Source organism: Gadus chalcogrammus, chromosome 16 (assembly GCF_026213295.1).
Source record: "Gadus chalcogrammus isolate NIFS_2021 chromosome 16, NIFS_Gcha_1.0, whole genome shotgun sequence".
Lineage (NCBI taxonomy): Eukaryota > Metazoa > Chordata > Actinopteri > Gadiformes > Gadidae > Gadus > Gadus chalcogrammus.
Window position 1 is genome coordinate 22,526,507 of NC_079427.1, and position 21,478 is coordinate 22,547,984.

General features: G+C 43.2%; 1 protein-coding gene across 3 annotated transcripts in view; it reads left to right on the forward strand.

Annotated features, from left to right (window-relative positions):
• The window catches only part of bcas3 (BCAS3 microtubule associated cell migration factor), a 210,641-nt gene that overhangs the window by 11,524 nt on the left and 177,639 nt on the right, over positions 1–21,478 (forward strand). For all 3 annotated transcript variants that reach the window (XM_056611673.1, XM_056611674.1, XM_056611675.1), the window contains exons 7-12: positions 1,745–1,817; positions 11,055–11,162; positions 11,322–11,398; positions 14,112–14,188; positions 14,872–14,955; positions 17,330–17,500. In XM_056611673.1, coding sequence (XP_056467648.1) covers positions 1,745–1,817; positions 11,055–11,162; positions 11,322–11,398; positions 14,112–14,188; positions 14,872–14,955; positions 17,330–17,500 — 590 coding nt within the window. The remainder of the gene's footprint in view (positions 1–1,744; positions 1,818–11,054; positions 11,163–11,321; positions 11,399–14,111; positions 14,189–14,871; positions 14,956–17,329; positions 17,501–21,478) is intronic.

Consider the following 21,478-nt stretch of genomic DNA (forward strand, 5'->3'; position numbering starts at 1 on the left):
AAGACGAGGAAGTAGTGGTCTCTCAAAGGGGAGTAAATCCGTTTATCCACATCCTCCCTGGGGTTTCTAACCTATGCTCTTCCGTTGTCCTGGAAATTGGGGCATTACACACACAGGGTCTTGTTTGACAACAAATGAGCATTGACGCGTAACTCTAATATGCATTTTTGCCTAGTGCGCTCTAAATTCCACGGAATGCCTTTGTGTGTATATATCTTAATCGGAAAAGATGTCACCATCATTTTTCTTTACTTTTTATTTAAACGTAAACTGATAAATTTAAGTATGGATGTAGATACTTTGTACACAAGCATTCAAATAGAATAGAAAAAACATTAAAACACAAAAATTCTAAATGAATCAACTAAGTGGTTCATCTCTTTAATTTGAGTCGCTGTTGTGAACAAAATATCAATATATTCTGACTTTAAATCTTTCATTCATTTTTAATATATGCTCATTTTTATTTATATATGCACAGTGTCTGTGTGTCACGAGTGGGTTTTGATGTCCAATGACCCCATCTTGAGTGTTAAGGGCTGGTAGAGAAGGGTATGTTTGCTACTATGCCACACCACAGGAACTCCTGCTGATTGCTGTCAAGTCCCAAATTGCAGTACTCTTAAAGGCTAAAATCAGCTTTAATTTAAGCACCCTTTATCCCTTGGGTCTCGTGTTCCTTTACCAGTCTCTGTCAATGAGGACATTTGGGAAAATACGGTATCCTTTTCCCTTCTACATTTTCTCCCTTTATAATTATATTCTGTCATCATGCACAGTACCCGGCTTTCACATACTTCCTGTATTGACGTGAACGACAAAAAATGCTATTTTGGTATTCATAATTAAACGGTGGTGTTTGTATCTCCGGTTTTGTGTGATTTCGCCCATTTGAGGTAAAAGCTTAACAATCAGCCCTGACACCCTGTTGGACGAAATCTGAAACTTGGTATCCAGATATTATTTGACATGCTAAACGTTTTCCCTCTCAGAGCCATAGGATTCATCAGGGCAACGTTTCTTTAACCACCAGTCCAATTATGCAGATTTAAAAAATCTTTACACGGGCACCAACCTTTTCTATCAGTCACAAGTCCACTTTAGAAGGTCCCAAGGCTTTGAAACAAGCCAGACACATAGCGGACCTGCCTCATAAAATGCCTGCCAACTTTGGTGTCAATAGCTACATAAATGATGTCACAATGTCAATATCAATAAATGCTGAGGCGAGTGCTAGGCGCCACTTTGCCCTTAGGGGGCAAATCCCTCAATAAAGTCATCAAGTCATACCATGACGTGGAATCACTCCAAATCGCTTGAGGGCACTTATTTCATTGCTCCACAGTGAGGGGCACACACAAATCGCTGAAGAAGAATGTCACTTGGGTCGGCAGTGCTTGTGGGATTTGAATATCTATCAAGACACTTTTTTCAAAAAGTGCTATGTGACAACAATCGTCTATATATAGCTTGGTGTATTCATCTTAAAAATGAATCTTATGTCTAAAATAGTTATTTATGATTCAGGGGTGGGTGTCTATTTTCTTGGTAGATAATTGATGAAAGGGCAGCAGTTGCAATGATATCGACACACATCCTGTTGTGGCAGTGGGGCTGCCACTTGGATGTAAAAAGTTAAGGGGCCAGACAACACTCCAGATCTCACATGCTCTTTTTATAGAAAGCTCTGCTTTGTTGGGTGCTTCTCATCCGTCTTTGTCTTCCTGCACTTCTTCCCACACAGGCCATCTGAAGACGGACAGCTTTGCAGACAAGAGGCCCCTGCTGGGCGTTTGCAAGAGCACAGGCTCCTCTGGGTAAGTACAAAGAGCAGCACAGTGCACCATAAATAATTGTCTTTGTATATACTGAATTCATGGCTGCAAATCCCTACAGATCCATTGTGTTTTCTTCCCAAAACAACATTATTGTAAACATATGTGTGACTTATTTAACAACTTGTATTATCAAGGGGAATTGTTAAAAAAAAAGGTTATACTACGGTAATTATTAAGGTAGCCTTATGAGTGAACCATTGTTCAGAGAGATATGAAGCATCTCAGAATATACTGTCCTCTTGATCTTCTTTACGTACGTATTTTCTAAAGCGGTTTGGGTTTTTGCTTACACCTTCACCATCAACAGATATGGCTGAAATCTTCTTTGAGTAAAAGCCTGGTTTAAAGGCACCCCATCACTTGAACACAAACTCTTTGCATTCACCCAGCAGTACCTTGGCCATTAGCCTGGAGCATTAGATCAATAACTCTGATTTATAGAATCAGAGTGGCAAACATTATTTTGTTTCTGTTTGGCCAAGGGCGGCGGTGGTGGGGTACTTGAACATTCATTTCTATTCAGACAGGGCGTCTTAGAGTGACAGAGATTAAACAGATGTGCGGCCCCCCCTGGGAACAGCAAAGTGTGTGCGGACAGGAGATGTCATGTCTTGCTTTTGGTGTGGTTGGCCAATGGAACTTAAAAAAAAAAAAAACACACTCACACAGCAACCTATTATATTTCCATACTATTTTTTCCCCTCAACTCTTTCTCCACTCCCCCTTACAGTATTTCTGTCCCTCTTCCAAAGCAAGTCAACTTTTAACTTGATATTTCCTCCTGGGGAAATGAAATAAGGAAGTCCGTCTTGTGCTGGGCTTCAGCGTAGAGACCACCTTCCACACGTTCTCCATGGACAATTGCCCCCGTTTCTTACACTGCTAACGCTGCTGCTGCCATTGCTTCTGCTCGGTCCATGTCCTCGCTGACACCGAGGAAGGCAGGTTTTTCTTTTTTTCGATTGCTTGGCCAAAAACCCAGGCGGCTCTCTGCACTAATGCCAAAAACATGTGCCGTGTTGAAAAGCAGAAACCCTGACCCCTGGCTGAATGGCACAGCCTGCCCTTAGAAGTGTTTGGTAAATAATGCTTCTTTCAAAGTCGAAGGGGAAAAAAGCTTCCGGGTGCGGCACAGTTCTTTCCACTGGGCCTGTGTTCATAAACTTACTAAGGTCCTCACACAATTTTTAGCATATAATCATTTTGAAATAACAGCTTTTGTAAACCACCAAAAAGGATGCTGTCCTGACACTTAAATGGAAAACAGATTGGAGTCTTGGCCGCCACAGCAGTGCTGGTTTAGGAGCTGGTTCAGTCAGCTCCAGGCTTAGATTACAAGATTTGCAAATTAAAGGAAAACCAGAAGGGGGGGAGGTGGGGGGATCATGTGTGCCGAAGCCCTGTACTTGTGGACTTCCAACCAGGCACACTCAAAGTAATTTTATCAATGGAAAGGATTATGCATTAAGTCCAAACAATGTGTAGATCTGGTTATTTTCCCTTCATCGGAGCAAAGTTTGTCTCTCACTCACAAAACAAGTGCCAATGGGTTGGCAGAATTAGTAAAGAATGCTGATGCCATTGTTTTCCCTGGTATGGCTTTTCTTTTAATCTGGAATGGATTTATGTTTCCTAACATTGCCTACCGCTGGTATTATTTTTCTTTCATTTATGGCCACAGGTATTACAACTCTGGGATTTATGTCCGTCCTTTCTGAAGGAATGCGAATCATATGGGCAAGGGAGAGGTGAACTGTTTGTAGGAGTTTTCGAAGCGCGCCCTCGTCGGGGTAAAAGTTCAGCGCTTGAAGAAGCACGCTTTTGTTCTCTGGCTGTATTGGATTCAAGGCAGGGAACTGTCAGTGGAGTCCCTGACATTTCCAGACGCACACCCACTAGCAGCACCACCACACCACCATCACCCTTTCCAGTTCCCCTCAAAACAGCATCTCCAGATGCTGAGAGGATGTGGTCCATCTTGTTTTCTTTTAACAAATACAGCTCTCTGTCACCATGGAGATTACTACTGGATTGGTTACCCTGGGCTTCCGGCTGTAACATGCACGGATGTCCTGAGCTGATGTCATGGCCATTGCTTTAACCTTGAGCTACTCCCACTTCTAAGGGTTACACAACCAGAGATCTCTTATCAGTTCCTTGGCAATTCCATCACTGCTGCCATGCCAGCATGTTTTAAATGTATTTTTAAAAGGGATTGTGTAATAAAAAATAACGGCTACTAAGCTACAGTTACTTTAACCATTTATGGGTAAAATAAGGAACCATTCTGGCCCAACATTATTTACATTAACAATAGAACGACTTTCAGGACAATTGAGACGGCAAGCATCAAAGATTTATTTAGAGAGAGTGAGATATAAAGGATGATGCTAATAAATGTTGCATTATATATTGTATCTAAAACTGTTTCCAGTTTTGCAGAGCGGACGTATCCTACCCTTTACTATGTATTCAATGGAAAATTGAGAATGGAGAGATGCTGGATTAAGGGGATTGCAGATGTCCTGCTTTTAATCCTAGGCATTCCCCTTTGTCACAATATGATCTGTTGTCTTTAACGCCACCACAATCCAGCTCTCAAAGACGTACAAAGAAGGACAAACAAGGTTTTGGTAAGAATGTAATGTTTTAAATATGGCTTTATTTCTCCTGAATTGTGTCTCAAGTGGAGGCATGTTGGACATTATTATGAGTGCAGTGGCAACAATACTATACTACAAACATCACGAGAGTTTGAACTGGACTTCCCGCTCTTTGAAGTAGGCTTGTCTTCAATTTGTGGGTGAAAATGTCATGTTCTTTTTTCAAAATTGGGCTTGTGTTAATCATGGCAATGTCCTTTAGTCATGCTCCAGAGTAGAAACGCTGAAGTCTCACAACTTCTTATTTTTTGGCCTCATTGCACGCACTCAAAGACACGTGCACACACACGTATTCACAAATGGATACAGAAATGTTTATTTTGATATACATGTCTTTGTTTTGCGGCCGTATAAATTATATTCTGCCATGTCTGTTTTTCCTGTTGAAATATATTGTCAGATTAAACCCAGCACTATTGCAAGTGGGATACAAACACATTTCTAGGAGCTCAGTGATTTGTAACGATTCTTCTGGTCTCAATGCATGCAATGATTACCATAAGGCAATTTTGTTTTCATTTTCTGAGAACACATTTCCATTTTCTGTTTTCTGTGAACACATTTTTCTGGCGAGATACAATTTATTTAAAGTAAAGTAAAATAAAGTAAGGCAAATCAATAAAGTAGGAGTAGGTCTCTAAAAATCTCAAACATCAAAGACATGTTGCACAGCAGTGCGACATAGAGAGGGAGGAAGAAGTAAGGGACGTTTGGCCATTCATCAACATGCGTGATGGCAAAAATGCTTCTGCTATTGAACATGCAGCTGTCCGAGTCCAAGAATCCTTGTCCTCCTCGGTCCCTAAGAGAGTCCACAGGTCTCGTATGCCCCTTTAGATCTCGCCGCTGGCCCTTTGATGCCGACGGAACGGACCCGTATAACTCATGCTCTCTCAGGATAGGAAGAGCAGCACCCTTCACATCTGCCTTTTGAACAGTCACAAAGCACTTTTCCATGGTAATGATAAGTGGGTTATCAACTTGGTGACGTTCTAGACAACGTTGACGTATGAAGATGTATGTTGTCCATCGTTATAATTCTTTATCGGCCTATCATAGTAGTTCTGTACATCTTTAACTAACTTTAAGTCATTTCTATAAAATTATTTACGCAATTCACAACTTCATTGGACTAAAATATTTATATATTTACTGCATAGTTACATTACCTTTTTCTAACAAATGTGAGAACCACATTTTTTATGTTTCTCAAAATGGAGATTGGAAATCTAGAAAAAAAAAATCGAGGTCGATGGCTTTTTGGCAAACTCCTTGCATGTCCTTTGAATCTGTAGCTGAATTGATCTCTAGCTGATACAAAATCTTCCTGCAGCATGGACTACCGTTAATCATCGTCTATCAACTTCAAGGCTTGTGTTGTCTATTGGATATTACATTTTATTATTATTATCACTATGATTATTATTTTCACTGAGCTTTGTTTAGATATGGTATTGTAACTTGCTAGTTTGAAAGCTTACCAGTTATATCTCCCATGAACAGCTGTTTCTTGTGTTAAGTGCTTCCACTTAACTTGAACAGAAAATTCGATCTATTGCAAGCTATACTTTAGGTAATGAATATTAATATACACTTCACTGCTGTCAAAGGAACTAAGCGAGCATTGTATTAATGCACTGCCTAAGCATAAATCACGCAGGAGTGGGTTCTCTGTTGTGCTTTTGTTATTGGGGAAGGTGTATGAACTGAATTTGCTTGTCTTTTGTCCTTTTATACGTTATCTGTATGACCATTTACATTTGGTCATTTAGTAAGAGTTCTTATCCAAAGTGACGACTTACCAGCGAGGCTGTTCCCAATCAAGCCAATTAATAGCAGGTCTATAAAACAACTGGACATATTTCACTTAACAAAGGGCAGAATAAGAAAAGTGTTCAACAATATCCATCGCCACTATATTATTACCTAGGTAGGTGGAGTTAGAAGTTCTTAATGCATAAACGCCAAGAAAATGAGCTTATGTGTGCATACATGGCGCACAAGTCAATGTGTTTTCAATATGAAAGGTAGGGCACCCAAATAGGAAAGGAACATTTTCTGCAGGCTGCCCTGTAGACATGGAGCTGTGGTTGAACTTTTTACCCTTATTACTTTGCTGCTAATGCCCACGGCATGCCAGAATGACTCTGACCCCCTCCAGGCCCCCGGCGTCCTCTGATGTGGCGCGGGCTTGTTGTACATGGCGTGCTGCTGGGCCAGAGTGGATGAGGTGACAATATAGGGCGAGGTCGATCTGTGGTGGTTGTTTTCTGCTTCCATTTCACTTTAAAGAACTTAATGAAAATGTTACCACCCTCGCGTATTGATGCATATGTTGAGTTATAATGTGACATATTTTTCTAGCACTCCACATCAGCTACAATGACCTCATTTGTGGTGGCTTCCCTTGTTTGCATTTTTAATATAGTGGAAAGGTTGATGGTTTTACATCTTTACTTGCTACACAAACAGTAACCTGTTATGTGAACGTTTTTATTTCTTCTTACCTAGTCATTATTATATCAGAAAAGGACTTTGGAAAGTGTTGAGTGTTGCAATAATGCAAGCCTATTAGTTAGTGGACATTGTCTTTACATTTTGTCGTACACGTTCATTAAGGCTTGATAATGTGATTGTTTTAAAATATTGGACAACGTTTAAAGTTGCAACCCAAATTGCATTAAAAACGTATATTATCCCCAGTATCAGGATCTCTTCATTTCCAAAAATTCCAAAATCTGGGTGAACAAGGCATCTGAAAACTCCATCTACTTGCGTGAATCAGTTTCTCTTCTTAATGAAATAAGAAATAAGGCATAATGTTGCCCTTCAGTTTTTGTTTTCATGCCCAGGCTCTATGTCGGCTCCCCCCAGATTCTACTCTAACGAAGTAGGACTACTGGATCTGTGATAAGGGTGAAGCTGAACCTTGCTTTTTGAGTTTCCACACCACGTCATTGTGGCTGGTATTTGGCAGGTTATAAAGCTGGCCGAGTTGAAAATGTGAATGTGTTCCTTCCTTGCGAATTAATCAATTTTCTTGCTATTTTCTACGAACAGCTTATCTGACCTCAATCATGTGCCGTTTAGATTGATTCAATGCCTATTCATGATTAAAATGCATTAGAATTAAATGCAGTCAGACGGTGGAAATGACCCAACGGGGGAAAAGACCCATGGCATGTGTTGGGATGCAAGGCAAGTGTCTTTGGAGCAACTAAAATAACAGATGTTGAGAATTTCATCAAGATGGAATCAACCAGATTTAAGTGATGTTAATGGGATGGTAACTAAGGATGGGGCATCCATAAAAGGCCTTAATGACCGTTGTAAATGGTGTCCAGTGGGTGATGGATTAAGCAGGTTAGCAAGCTGGTTCTTTACAGCATTGAACCTCGTAATTAGCATTCTAATTTAGCAGTAAGGTCTGTTGGGAAATTTAAATAAGCAGAGTCATTCAATTAAGGCTTCTCCTGTAAGTCGGAGCTTGTTCCATTCTGTTTTGCTCATATTTACCTCGGCATCTTGAAGTTAGTTTGGTTTTCTAATATTTTGTTAAATTATGTAAACTTTCCCTTGGTCACTGTCGCTTTGTGTCTCTAAGAGCCACCCCATTTCGTTTCTGTAATTTGGGAATTTTATTGCCTCTTGTCCGACTAGCGGAAGTAAATGAGCCAAACCCCCAGTGTTCCTCTCTCTCCTTTTGCATCCTCTCAGGCTGAAGGGCCAGTTTGAGTAATAGTAATTGACACATTGATCTAATAGGGCCACCGTAATAGGCCTGTTACAGAGCTGGGGAATGGCGCGCAGCGTCACCTTAGCATGTGCAGCGACTGACATCCCGCCATGATCCATAATGGTAATTGTGATTTACCCTTGCTTTCAACCTATGCCTCCGCGTCCCCACCATCAGGAAATCTTATTAGAGCTGACCCTGCATTGCCTCCATTAGAACTGGGTCATTTGTTAAAATACTGCGAAAGCAAAACAATTGAACCCTCTACCATTCTCATTCTATAATAGTGGGTTATCATTGTCGTGCGAATCAATTCCCGGGGCCCATTCGTCGGGATAAAGCATAGAATTGGATTGATCCGACTCTGATAATGCTGGAATCAATGGCGCAGCCGCCTGAAAGTGAGTTATCGTCAAGTGAAATGTTCATATCAATCTTAATTCTGGTATTTGGAGTGGTAATGGTAGCCGTGCCCCAAGAAACAGCGCTACATATGTGTGTCATGTGCTCATTGTGTGAGGTCTTCTAAAATGTTGACTGAGAAGAGAACCACCAGGCTGGCCTCCCCCCATGGAAAACTGAATCTGGTCTGTTCCAGGGTTTCTTAATGTGGCACCTCTTTTATCTCCTCCAGTCACTATGCAAGGACCAAAGCGAGGAATATACTAGCACTGACACGGGAGTGGCGTCACACACGCAGACGCACAGATACACAGACGTGGCCGGGACAATGTTTTATTCCTCCGACTGGGCTGAGAGATCTGAGGGTTCCCGTGGCGCCGCAGTGGCAGCAAGAACTGTCCAATTGTTGTCCCCCTGCAGCCGCCTGTCGCTCCCTTCTGTTGTCTGTGTACATACAAACACATGCAAGCTCCCTCTGTGTTTGGGAGTTTAGCCTGGCCCCCTTCTTCTGCTGTGGGGCTGCCAAAGCAGTTGTATTCCTCTTGCGACTTGCTTTTACCGCGTGTGACTTATAAACGTGGGCTCTTTGATGTCGCCACACTTGTGTCAGTAATGCGTGAACTGGAATGGTGCGTAGTGATTGTGCGAGGCTTCTTCCCAGACACGTGGAGCCAGCTTGGTGTCTGCGGTGGCTGCCTGCGCTCACAATCACACTGTTGATTACATGCACTCATCAACACACTCTTCACACTTTTCTTATTTTCTCCCTTACTGTTGGCTAGTAAGGGAAGCCAATTCCAAGCTAATTCCTAAAGAATAACCTTGATTAACAGCAGTGATGTTGTTGGACATTTGCTATTCTGAAGCGTCAAAGTATTAGAAAAGCGCTATACAAGTCTAATTTATTATTATAGTAACCAAGTCATGGATTTAAAAAGTTTTCTTGTATTTGGCTTTGAATAAGGTTATATAGTGGCAAAGGACGAAGCACCCGCTGCCATTTTTATTGGTTAATATTCATTGACAGCTTTCCCTGGGCTGCTGCATAATGCTGTTGGGATATGTTGTAACAAATGATAAGAAATAAAAACTTTTTTGTTATTTTGGCTCACCTTCTTTAGTTCACCTACTGCATATGCTTGTGTGATCTCGATTGAGATCAAGGTTCGCTCTTTTGCATAACGAATGAATGCCTGCACTGATAGGGGCAGGCAGATTGGACGTTGGCGCGCGTCTCCATCCGCAGGACCCGACTTCTGCTTCCACCGGGATATTGGACATGACTGAGGTCAACTATGTCTTGTGATGAACGGTTGATTATGAGCCTGTGATTTGAATAATGTTCAGATCCCAGTGACTTGGCCAAAGCAACTCGCCTTAGCTTAACCTCATTAGCCTGTAATGGTGTCTGGCCCAGGCGGCCGTCTGCAGGGAGGGGATTTCCTCATTGATCAAGTCATTCATTCCACTACTGACTCTTCACTATAAGACCTTGACCAAAGCAGTATTATGTATTTTAAATTGACCTGTCCCACGGTGTTCTTTCATTACTAAATGTTGCCAACATGATGCTCCGTACTTACGATTTTGTATGAAAGTGACATCTGCTGAATGCCTTTTTAAAATAAAAAAGTGCTAGGGTTGATATAGCTGCATCCATAAACCAGAAGATAAGATGAGACTGCACAGTATTTCAGCTGTCAAATTAAACAATGAAACATTGTAAACTTTGCCCCAGTGATTGAAGAACAAGAAAAAAAGAAAAAAAGAGGGAGGGGCATTGGGAGGATTAAGCATTGTTGTAATACCCCCCTCTTTTTACCCCTCACCCCTAAACACACCCGCCTCACGTAAGCCACTTCACCCTTGTGTTGATGGAAAGGCCCTCAGTATATGCGTGTGTGTGGGTTACATGACAAAGCATTTTCCCGTTTTGTCCTACACTCTGTAGACCCTGTGATTGGAGGTCGGGCCAGAAACAAATACGAAGGGAATTCTCCAAGGGACGAGTGCACCGTTAAACTGTGAAGAGGCCGATTTAGAGTAGGCCGTAGCAAGTCTGTTGAATAGTCTGTTGAATGTGTGATTCACTTGCCAGAGGTTTCATGCTCTGTCCTTGCACAGTAATGAAAGGCTCTTTGTCTATGTTGATTACCTGTGTGTGTGTGTGTGTGTGTGTGTGTGTGTGTGTGTGTGTGTGTGTGTGTGTGTGTGTGTGTGTGTGTGTGTGTGTGTGTGTGTGTGTGTGTGTGTGTGTGTTTTGCACTATTCCAGGGGTCAAATCCTACCAAAGTGTCAGTGTTATCGTCCAAACAGACACACACACACACACACCCACACCCATAACTTCACCATAATAGCCACTATGCATAACCTGTTAACGTTAGGGAGTGTTAACACATTCTCTCTTTTCAGGACAAGCCCCCCATACTGTTGTGCGGACCTTTATTCTCTACGGAGCGGGGAGATGGTGAAATCTATTCAGTTCAAGACACCCATCTATGACTTGCACTGCAACAAACAGTATGTTTCTCGTTGTTCACTTAATCACTTCTTTTCATTTTGATTGACAAGGAAAACAAAAATGGAACCAATACTAAGTAAAGAACAATTTATTGCAATGCTTCAATAATTGTTTTTGTCACAAGTCTAAATACATGCATATCTTTTTGGTTCCTACAGGATTCTTGTGGTAAGCCTACAAGAGAAGATTGCAGCTTTTGACAGCTGCACATTCACAAAGAGGTTCTTTGTCACAAGTAAGAACCGAATATAATGCATTTTCTTACTAATCGACCAAATTATTTATTCATTTCAAGCTCAACCAAACAACCGGAATAGAAATTGGGTTAATTCAACAAACCACCAGGCCTGCTCTGTCTGGGATACATTTATGCAGCTTTTTACAAAGCTGCATATTATGCTTTTATTCTTGCTACTGTAGCACAAGTTAGAACATAAACACACATAAACACATACGCATGCACACATATATACATACATACATGCATGCATACTGTACATGCATACATACATACATACATACATACATAGATACATACATACTGTACATACATGCATACATGCATACATACATACATACATACATACATACATACATACATACATGCATACATACATACATACATACATGCATACACAGTAACCCACGTGTGTGTGTGCGTGTGTGTGTGTCCCAAATGTGTTGTAGTGGTCACGAGCCTGTAGCAAGGTTGTGGGAAAAAAACTAATAAAAAAAGACCAGACTTATCGCATTGCCATTGCTGTCCACTTAAGTCATTGGCTGAAGTAAACTACCATTACTTGGTAGCTTTAATGTGTCTCCTGTTTGTCTGCCTGTCCTCCATATCAGTGTCTGGGCCACAGGAAACCAAACATGCTCAATAGTTATTAATCGTTGCTGAAGGCCAAGGCCTCCTACTCATGGAGTTGTTTGGTCTTTTCGGGCGGTAAGGGGAGTAAACAAAAGGGGCTCTGTAATGTATGCTGCCGGATCTGGACAAGCCACAATCCCTATTGTGCGGCAGGCCTGCTCTCTGGGGACACCACAGTGGACATGTGTCTTATGAGCACTTTGGCTTCACCCCCTATGTATATTCTCCTTTACACCAGAGGGCTCATCCCATTGGCTTTGCTCTCTTTCCTGGTGGCACTTTTTTTTTTGGCGTAGAAGTTGAAGTTTACATTTAATTTATTGAAAAAGACGTTGAGCATTTTTTTTATGCTTCTTTAATGCATGATTTAAATCCAACCATCAAAAATCTCAGAAATAATGTAGAATTATTGTCATAGATAATCAAGAAAACTGTATTTTTAATGTCCAGTTGTCAATCTGTCACATTATTATTTTAAAGGGTTTAACCATACCATTGAGAAATTCCTCCCATGGTAAATATTATTAATCGCAATGATTTATTTGAGCTTTGTCAAGAATAATTGATCACATTGATACCTTTATTAATTTATCTTATATTTCTTATTTTATCTTGTGTTTTGAAGTTTTATAGAGTGAGATAGAAGCATGAGGATCAAACCAATTATGAAGCCATTGTTTGAAGTTCAACAATTAATCCCTCAACATGGTGCAAATTTCCAGGTCACCAGGTCAACCCTAAATTCTCATCTATGCAATAGACTCTTAAAACCGGACCCATCGCTTATAGTGTTCTTCCCAGCTCTGTCTTTTCCTTACTTGGCTCTCGTTCTCATTTGGCCCTGCCGGACTCACCTGACCATTCAATGAAAAAACCTCCATCGTCTCGCTTCTGCCTTTGCCACTTTCAGGGCTTGAACCCTGAATGTGTTCTACACATGTTATCTCACGGCCTGGTGTTCCCTTTGGCCTTGAAGAGGCACAAAGGGCTTCTCTGGAGTTAGCGGCAGGCCTTGTGGCTTACCTCAATCCCCATCCTAGCCTTGCAGGGCCCCCAGCCCCTCAGCCCTCCACCCAGCGCTGCACACTAAATGACTGTCTCCGTCTCATCTGCTCCCCGAGAACTACGTTATTGTCAGGCATTCCCTCGTTCCCAGCCCCTCCATGCACTCACTGTCCGTGTTTTTGTACGTCTGTGTGTAACTGTGTGAGTGTGTGTGTGTGTGTGTGTGTGTGTGTGGGTGAGTGAGTGAGTGTGTGTGTGTGTGTGGTTTGGTGGTGCACATGTATCACACATTGTGTGGTGCGGTTTCCTGGGTGCAGTTACGTACATAGATCTGTGTTCTTTACATGTAACCCTGGCAAGGGAGGCTTCAGTCTTTGGCTTCAGTGCATTTATTGCAATTCATGAGCAGATCAGTCATGTGTCCGTGTCTAAACACTCAAGCACATGTTTACATATTTTGCTTCAATCCTTCGTGAGGTCCTCATATGACAAACACCCGCTGAAACTTGGTCTGTATGTTATTAGTCACTGCAATAAGATATTTCTTCTTCAGTCAAATGATTTTTGCTTGAAAAAAAAGCTTTGGGGTGTCTGGTGTGTGCGACTGTCTGTCTATCTATCTATCTGTGTGTGTGTCTGTGTGTCTGTCTGTCTGTGTGTGACCCCTTTGGGATTGGTGTGTAAGCTAATCAATCATGCCAAGGATCCAACTTCACTTTATTGAGTGCCACAGTCTCCATCATGTCATAAACACACACACACACACACACACACACACACACACACACACACACACACACACACACACACACACACACACACACACCTCATTATATTCCCATTCCCATCTTTTCCATCAGGAATCCTTAGAAACACTTTAATGGTATAAGGGAGATGAAACTCTCTAGGGAACAGTCTGTTCCCATTACAGCAGAGGGTAGGAATTATCATTACAAAGGAGTAAAAATATTTTGTTTAATAATTTATCTTGTTATCAAATTTTGCTTGGTAAGGTTTTTATTTTTTTTAGGATTGATTGATGCTTCTGATCACTATAATTCATGCTTTTCAGGCTGCTTTCCCTGCCCGGGTCCAAATCTTAATCCTATTGCTTTGGGAAGTCGCTGGCTAGCCTATGCTGAGAATAAGGTAGCACATGCACACACACACAGCACTATTTGCAGGTACAACATTGACAGTTTAACAGTGGCATAGGCTATTACTTACAATGCTTTTCGTTGTCTTAAGCGACTCTGGTGGAAACAAAAATATTCAGCTACACACAAATCCGTGGGCAACAGGCGCAATCGACACTGTCACCTGATTCGGCAATCGATTTAACCTTTTTGGTGATCTTCGAGATTACCACTTTAATTACCAGGTCACAAGTCACCAGGTTCAAATTAAAATGTTACATACAATTGATGATGAAAGAGCCATAATAATACAAAGCAGGGGTTATGTGCATAGCTCATTAATACCAACTGGGTCGTGAACCATTTAGTGTGGCTAGCCACAGTTTAATAACGGCTGGTGAACAGCTCTTTACTCCCACTCTAATGTTTCTGTTTGTTTTCTGACTAGATTGGCAGATAGATAGATATCTGTGATTTGAAAGAATTGTCATATCGTCAGACTGAACCAGCGTTTAACTGACACTGTACATAAAATAAAAAGGAGGCATACCAGCTTCGGTCCTTCTGGTTTCCTAACGTCCTTTTGAACCCATTCTTCACAGCCAACGTGTTTCAATAAAAGATGGTTGCTCTGAAATGCTCTACTACATGTTCACTCAATTTCCATTTGTTTGGCTGCTTTTCTTTTTGTTCCAGTTGATCCGTTGTCATCAGTCTCGTGGCGGTGCTTGCGGTGACAATGCCCAGTCCTACACAGCCACCGTTATTAACGCTGCCAAAGTAAGTTTCAATAAAACCGCACACGCACGCATGCACGAACACATACAAATACACACACACACACACAGTCTATTGCCCTTCTTTTGGACTCCTCAGTAGCCATAGATACCGCAGTACATCATAAAGCTCATTCCAACTCCGCCTAGCTACATCTGCAAATGTGATGACATTGGATCCACTCTGGCTCTCCAGGTGACTGGGACATGCTTTATGAGACACTTCATCACACCCGGCTGTCTCTCGCTTCCCACCACAATGCCAACTCGCTCCAAAAGGCCCTTTATTACATGGCTCTCTGCAGGGGAATGACGCTAAGCTACCTCGCTGCAGGCTAGCGGTCCGCTTGGATAGCACGTCAAACTGTATTCCTGCCACTCTCTGTAGCTCCTTGCTAGGGTCCATGCTAGCCAGTCACGTTGCTCATAGGGTTCTCGTTGGCTCTGGCCTTCATTCGGTCCCAAAGGGGGGGGAAGGCCTAATTGGTTTACAAAGACTTTGCTTATCCCCTTCTCCTTTGCTTAATGAGCACTAACAGCTAGCGCTGTAAGAGCTGGTATACACCAGTGCTTTGTAGAGAGGGGTGGACAACAGAGGGGGGGCACTGATCTGCAGACAGTCAGTCTGCAGTTCGACCACTCCTCATTTAGTACCATATATCTCAATATGGATGACAAGGTATCTCCCTCTGGCCTGTGGCGCGACACGCCGGCTTTTAGTGCTGATGTCAAGAGACATCGGGGAGAGGGTGGGTGGGGGGATGGGTGTCTGTGTGTGTGTGTGTGTGTGTCTGTGTTGGTCAGATAGGGGGTGGGTGAAAAAACAATTATCTGAGAAAACAATTATGTCGTGAGCCTTTTCTTGAATTGCACACTGAATGTGTTTATTATGCTTGAACTGCATGCACCACATATATCCGTTACAGCCTTGATCAATAAGAATTATAGGGACATTGAGCATGTCTACATAATCAAATCAAGTGTGTATGTACGTGCGTGCATGTTTGTTCATGTGGGTGCTTGTGAATGCAAGAGAGAAAGTTTGTTAGTCATCAGACTTAACCTCCTTTGAGCTCGACCCCTCCTCCCCGAGCAGATCAATAGGCCATGTTTGAGCTAGCACTAAGGACTCCACAACTGCAGTGATTAGAAAACACATTAGTGTTGATCAATTAGGAGGCAAACGCCTTGCTTAATAATTGATGGTGGATCTAGCAATTTACACTCACACACACACACGGAGGAAGCAGACACTGTTAGTGTGCATGGACAAGTGGCAAAGAGAGACAGTGGGTGATCCATAGACCCAACAAACGCCAGGCGCCACACTGTATTGACAGGACCGCCGAGCCTGAATGCCTGATTACACTCTCAGGGGGCCCTTTGCCTCTGACACACACACACACACACACACACACACACACACACACACACACACACACACACACACACACACACACACACACACACACACACACACACACACACACACACACACACACACACACACACACACACACACACACACACACACACAGCCAGCCAACTCTCACACATAAGGACACACAGAACTCCATTAGGCAAAGGCAGTGTAGAAGGTGAGATAGACTCTACTTAAGCAGCACTATCCATTTCGCCCAGTTGAGCCACAGAGGTGTGTTTGAGCCAGACACCCTGGCTGGGCCTTAAGAGGACACAGAGGATACACACACACACACACACACACACACACACACACACACACACACACACACACACACACACACACACACACACACACACACACACACACACACACACACACACACACACACACACACACACACACACACACACACACACACACACACACACACACACACACACAGTGAGAGAAAGAAACGTAGAGACAAAAAAATTGTCCCAACCAACGGTCGATGTTAGTTCCTTTAATTATATTGAGCAAGGCAGTTTATACAGTAAGACATTATTGTATACATGCATGACACAGTATAGATTGTTATATTAATGGAATATTGGTCTGTTAAACTCATTTGATAATTGTATTTATTCATTTTAAACATGCCATAAAATGTGCAAATGTGATGCAAATTTTGCCATTTGTATCACAACTTGTTTAACCACATGTTTTTTACGTGGTTAATATTTCAATGCTATTCCCCATCATCAAAGGAATTATTGGATGAGGCTGATTTATGAATTGATTTTCATTCCCCAATATAACGTGGAAAAATCTCTTACCAGCTGTTAACACATTTACCGAGCATATCCCCGAACTCTCCCCATAGCAGGGCTCAAAACAGCCAAACAAGTGGACCAGCATATAATAACAACACATGCCAAACGCTCTTCTAACCGCTCATCGCTGCTTATCTCAGACTCTAAAGACGGGCCTGACCATGGTGGGCAAGGTGGTGACCCAGCTGGCCGGCACCGTCCCCGCCGGCATCCCGGACGAAGAGGGCGTCCCACACAGCAGCGGTCGCCGCAGTCCCAACAACCCTGGGGTGGTCACCATCATCGACACGCTGAACGTGGGCGAAGGCCAGGTCAGTGGCTCCCCCTGTCCCTTCATGTTACCTTGTATTGTTCAGTAACATAAAAGTCAATTCATACCAGTGCAACATGACATTTTGGCACACAAGTTCTTCCTCGGTTAAACTTTATATGTGCTTCTCTGAATCATTCATATTTATTGTTAAACGTTTAATTATGATTGTGAAATTTGACTTCATAAAAATGATAGATTGGTTGCATCCAACACGGGAGAGAGGAGAGAACAGGGGGAGTTCACAGGCTCATTCAGAGCTGCACCTGTTCCATGGCAACCTCATCTATACCAACACCAATTTAGCTATACAGCAGCCACATCACCTATACCCCGGGGATACCCTTATACCACAGGGATACCCTTATACCACAGGGATACCCCTATACCAAAGGGATACCCCTATACCAAAGGGATACCCTGATACCCCTATACCACGGGGATCCCCCTATACCACAGGGATACCCCTATACCAAAGGGATACCCCTATACCACGGGGATACCCCTATGCCACAGGGATACCCCTATACCAAAGGGATACCCCTATACCATGGGGATACCCCTATACCAAAGGGATACCCCGATACCCCTATACCACATGGATACCCCGATACCCCTATACCACATGGATACCCCTATACCCAAGGGATTCCACTCCACCTCCATCTCCACAAGACCACTCCACCTCTACCAAGACCACTCCACCTCTACCAAGACCACTCCACCTCTACCAAGACCACTCCACCTCTACCAAGACCACTCCACCTCTACCAAGACCACTCCACCTCTACCAAGACCACTCCACCTCTACCAAGACCACTCCACCTCTACCAAGAGCACTCCACCTCTACCAAGACCACTCCACCTCTACCAAGACCACTCCACCTCTACCAAGACCTCTCCACCTCTACCAAGACCACTCCACCTCTACCAAGACCACTCCACCTCTACCAAGACCACTCCACCTCTACCAAGACCATTCCACCTCTACCAAGACCACTCCACCTCTACCAAGACCACTCCACCTCTACCAAGACCTCTCCACCTCTACCAAGACCACTCCACCTCTACCAAGACCACTCCACCTCTACCAAGAGCACTCCACCTATGCTGGGGCCACTCCAACTACACCAGGGCTACTTCACTCCATATATCCGGATGTCTTGTGGCCGATATATACACATTGAAATGGCCAAGGGCAACACTGTCTAGAACAGCATTTCTCCAACTGTAGGTCGGGGAACCCACAGTTGGAGTTGGTTTGGGATGGGGGAGATCATGGCCTGACGATGCACAGAACGCTCTGAAACCATTAGAACTGGTGGTCCTTTCATTTCTGCAACCGGGTACCAGAAACACTCGAATTGTCTTCTGAGTCCCGAGATGAAAACATTTAGGAACCCCTGTTCTGAAGAAATACATATTCCTTGCCGTGGAGGAAAACAAAGACCACTATTTAGAGACCTTCAGATAACTGGTTTAGATTAGAACACAACTTATTGTCTTCAACCTATATTTCAATAAGCCTGACCATCCATGGTTGGGAGTGGGCGGGGCCACCAATACGATCAGGCACACAACAGCCTGTGGGTGATTCATATGAAGAATTCATTGCACTTTATCTCCAATTGCCCTGAAGAATAATTTTTTTGATTCTGCCAATACTTTAAAGGTGCTATAGGCTAAAAGGCAATGTTGTAATCCTTATAAACTGTAATAACAATAATAATTGTAATACAACCTTAATAGGAAACTGGAGTTCTTTGTAATAGCTATATGTGATGCTCTTTCAGCCTTGTGGAAACCAGTTGGCTTCAGGAGCGATGGATCAAAATGATGTGATAATGTCTTCGTGGTTAAGCCCTAGCTTTCCCTATGGTCATCTTCTTTTGCAATTGCTTTTAGATTGTAGAGAAGGCCGAATGAGGTGCTTGTTTTTTCTTCTCCTGGGCCGTGCATGGTGGCTCACCAGAAAGTGTAACCAGGTGGTGTAGCCTGTTTTATGGAGTGCTAGCTTTACTGGCTAGCCCTGTAAATGCTTGCAGCTCCTCCAACAAGGACCTCGAAACAGACAGTCACACCTAACACCAAAAGGTTCAACTACAAACCCTTTTTATTTTATTTTTTAAGTTTTATTTTCGGTCATACACACAGGTTACACGACTAGCCTAATGGTTTAGATGTTTTTACTGCCATGGTTGTAACGACAGTCCTGTCCTCTTTTACTAGCCCCTCGTGAGAAAGACATGGATTAAAATGGCTGGTTACAAGCTTACAGAGAGCTCGTAAATTTAGTTCAACATCAAAGTGTGACACCCTGCAGAGGAGGTGTGTGTGTGTGTGTGTGTGTGTGTGTGTGTGTGTGTGTGTGTGTGTGTGTGTGTGTGTGTGTGTGTGTGTGTGTGTGTGTGTGTGTATTGTCATGCAGCGTGTTTTCTTCCCATTGTTCATTTTGTACGTCTAAAGGTATGCAAGTTGTTGTCTTCACCATGCACCATAACTTTCAACACAAGTGCATAGTCCACCAAATGCCTACTGCATTACCACATGACAAAAGAAACAATCCTAATTTGTCTCCATTACCTCAAAGTACTGTTCCCTTTTCAAGGAGACATGCTGGCATGGATTCCACAACAAGCGGATGAAGTAGTCACCGCTACAGCCCAAACCCCCATCCGTCCTCTCTCCATCTTTCTGACACGTCTCGCACACACACACACACACACACACACACACACACACACACACACACACACACACACACACACACACACACACACACACACACACACACACACACACACACACACACTCTCACGCACACACTCACTCTCACACGCACACAAACGCAAGCACACACACTCATACAAACATCCGTGTGCATGCCATTGCACACACACTCTCATGCACACACGCATGCAAACTCTCACGCACCCAAACTCACCCACCCACACAAGCTCACACACACACAAACACGCCACGCACACACAAGTGTGCACACAGAGCGGGCCCTGTGGCAGCTCTGTCATCCTGAGGGGCTCCTGTAAGCCTGGCCTAAAGCCTCCAGAAGCAGGCCTGCACTCTGTCAGCAGTCAGCACACTGTAACCCTAGCCTGGCCGCCGTAAACACCGACAGCCCAGCCGGGGAGCAGCGGGAGGAGGAGGAGGAGGGCACCAGGCATCAGGAAGAGGAGACACGCAGGAAAAGACAGAGAATGAGAAAAAGAGAGGGAGAGGCGGAAGATGGTGGGAGGGGAAGTAATAGAAAGTGAAAGAGGCTTGTTCCAAAAAGGTGCACGGAACAACTTAGTTTTACAAAGCTGCCGATAAGGCTGACCTAATTTGCCTGGCCAGATGAATTACATTTCATTTGTATTCTTTACAGTATTTGAATGGCCTTGGCACAGAACGCTAAATGCTGGCACACATTTCAATGTACACACGCAGACCTCGCTGCTCTTATGAGTAATACGCTGCTCCCCAGGGGACACTCACTCTCATTTCAAAAGGCTCCACTATGATATGCTCACAGAACAACATTGTCTGCCGGCAAAGTAATAAAAGGGATCTGCTTCTTGTCACCAGCCTGCTTCTTTCTGTTTTTACCTTGTTTTTTTTTCCTCCCTACCTATCCTGTGGCTCCCGGGCTGCGATTGAGACCTTTCTGTGTATTGTGTTTGGATTGGCTTCTGGCTCCTGAGGGCAAAATGTGTCATTGCGTGTATGTGTGTACACGCATACACACACACGCACGCACACATACACATATATAAACACATACTTGGATGAACAGCAAAAGGCCTTATGTCTTGCCTTATTGCTAATATCTATACAGGACTAAAGACCTAATCTACTGCTACCCGCTGGCCCTGGCACAGCCCTGGTCCGACTTGTTCCTTTAACGTTCAGAGAGCTGCTGTGCGACTTCAAACCAACTGCCTTTAAATTTTCAAATATGTAATATCCATGACATTGCAAC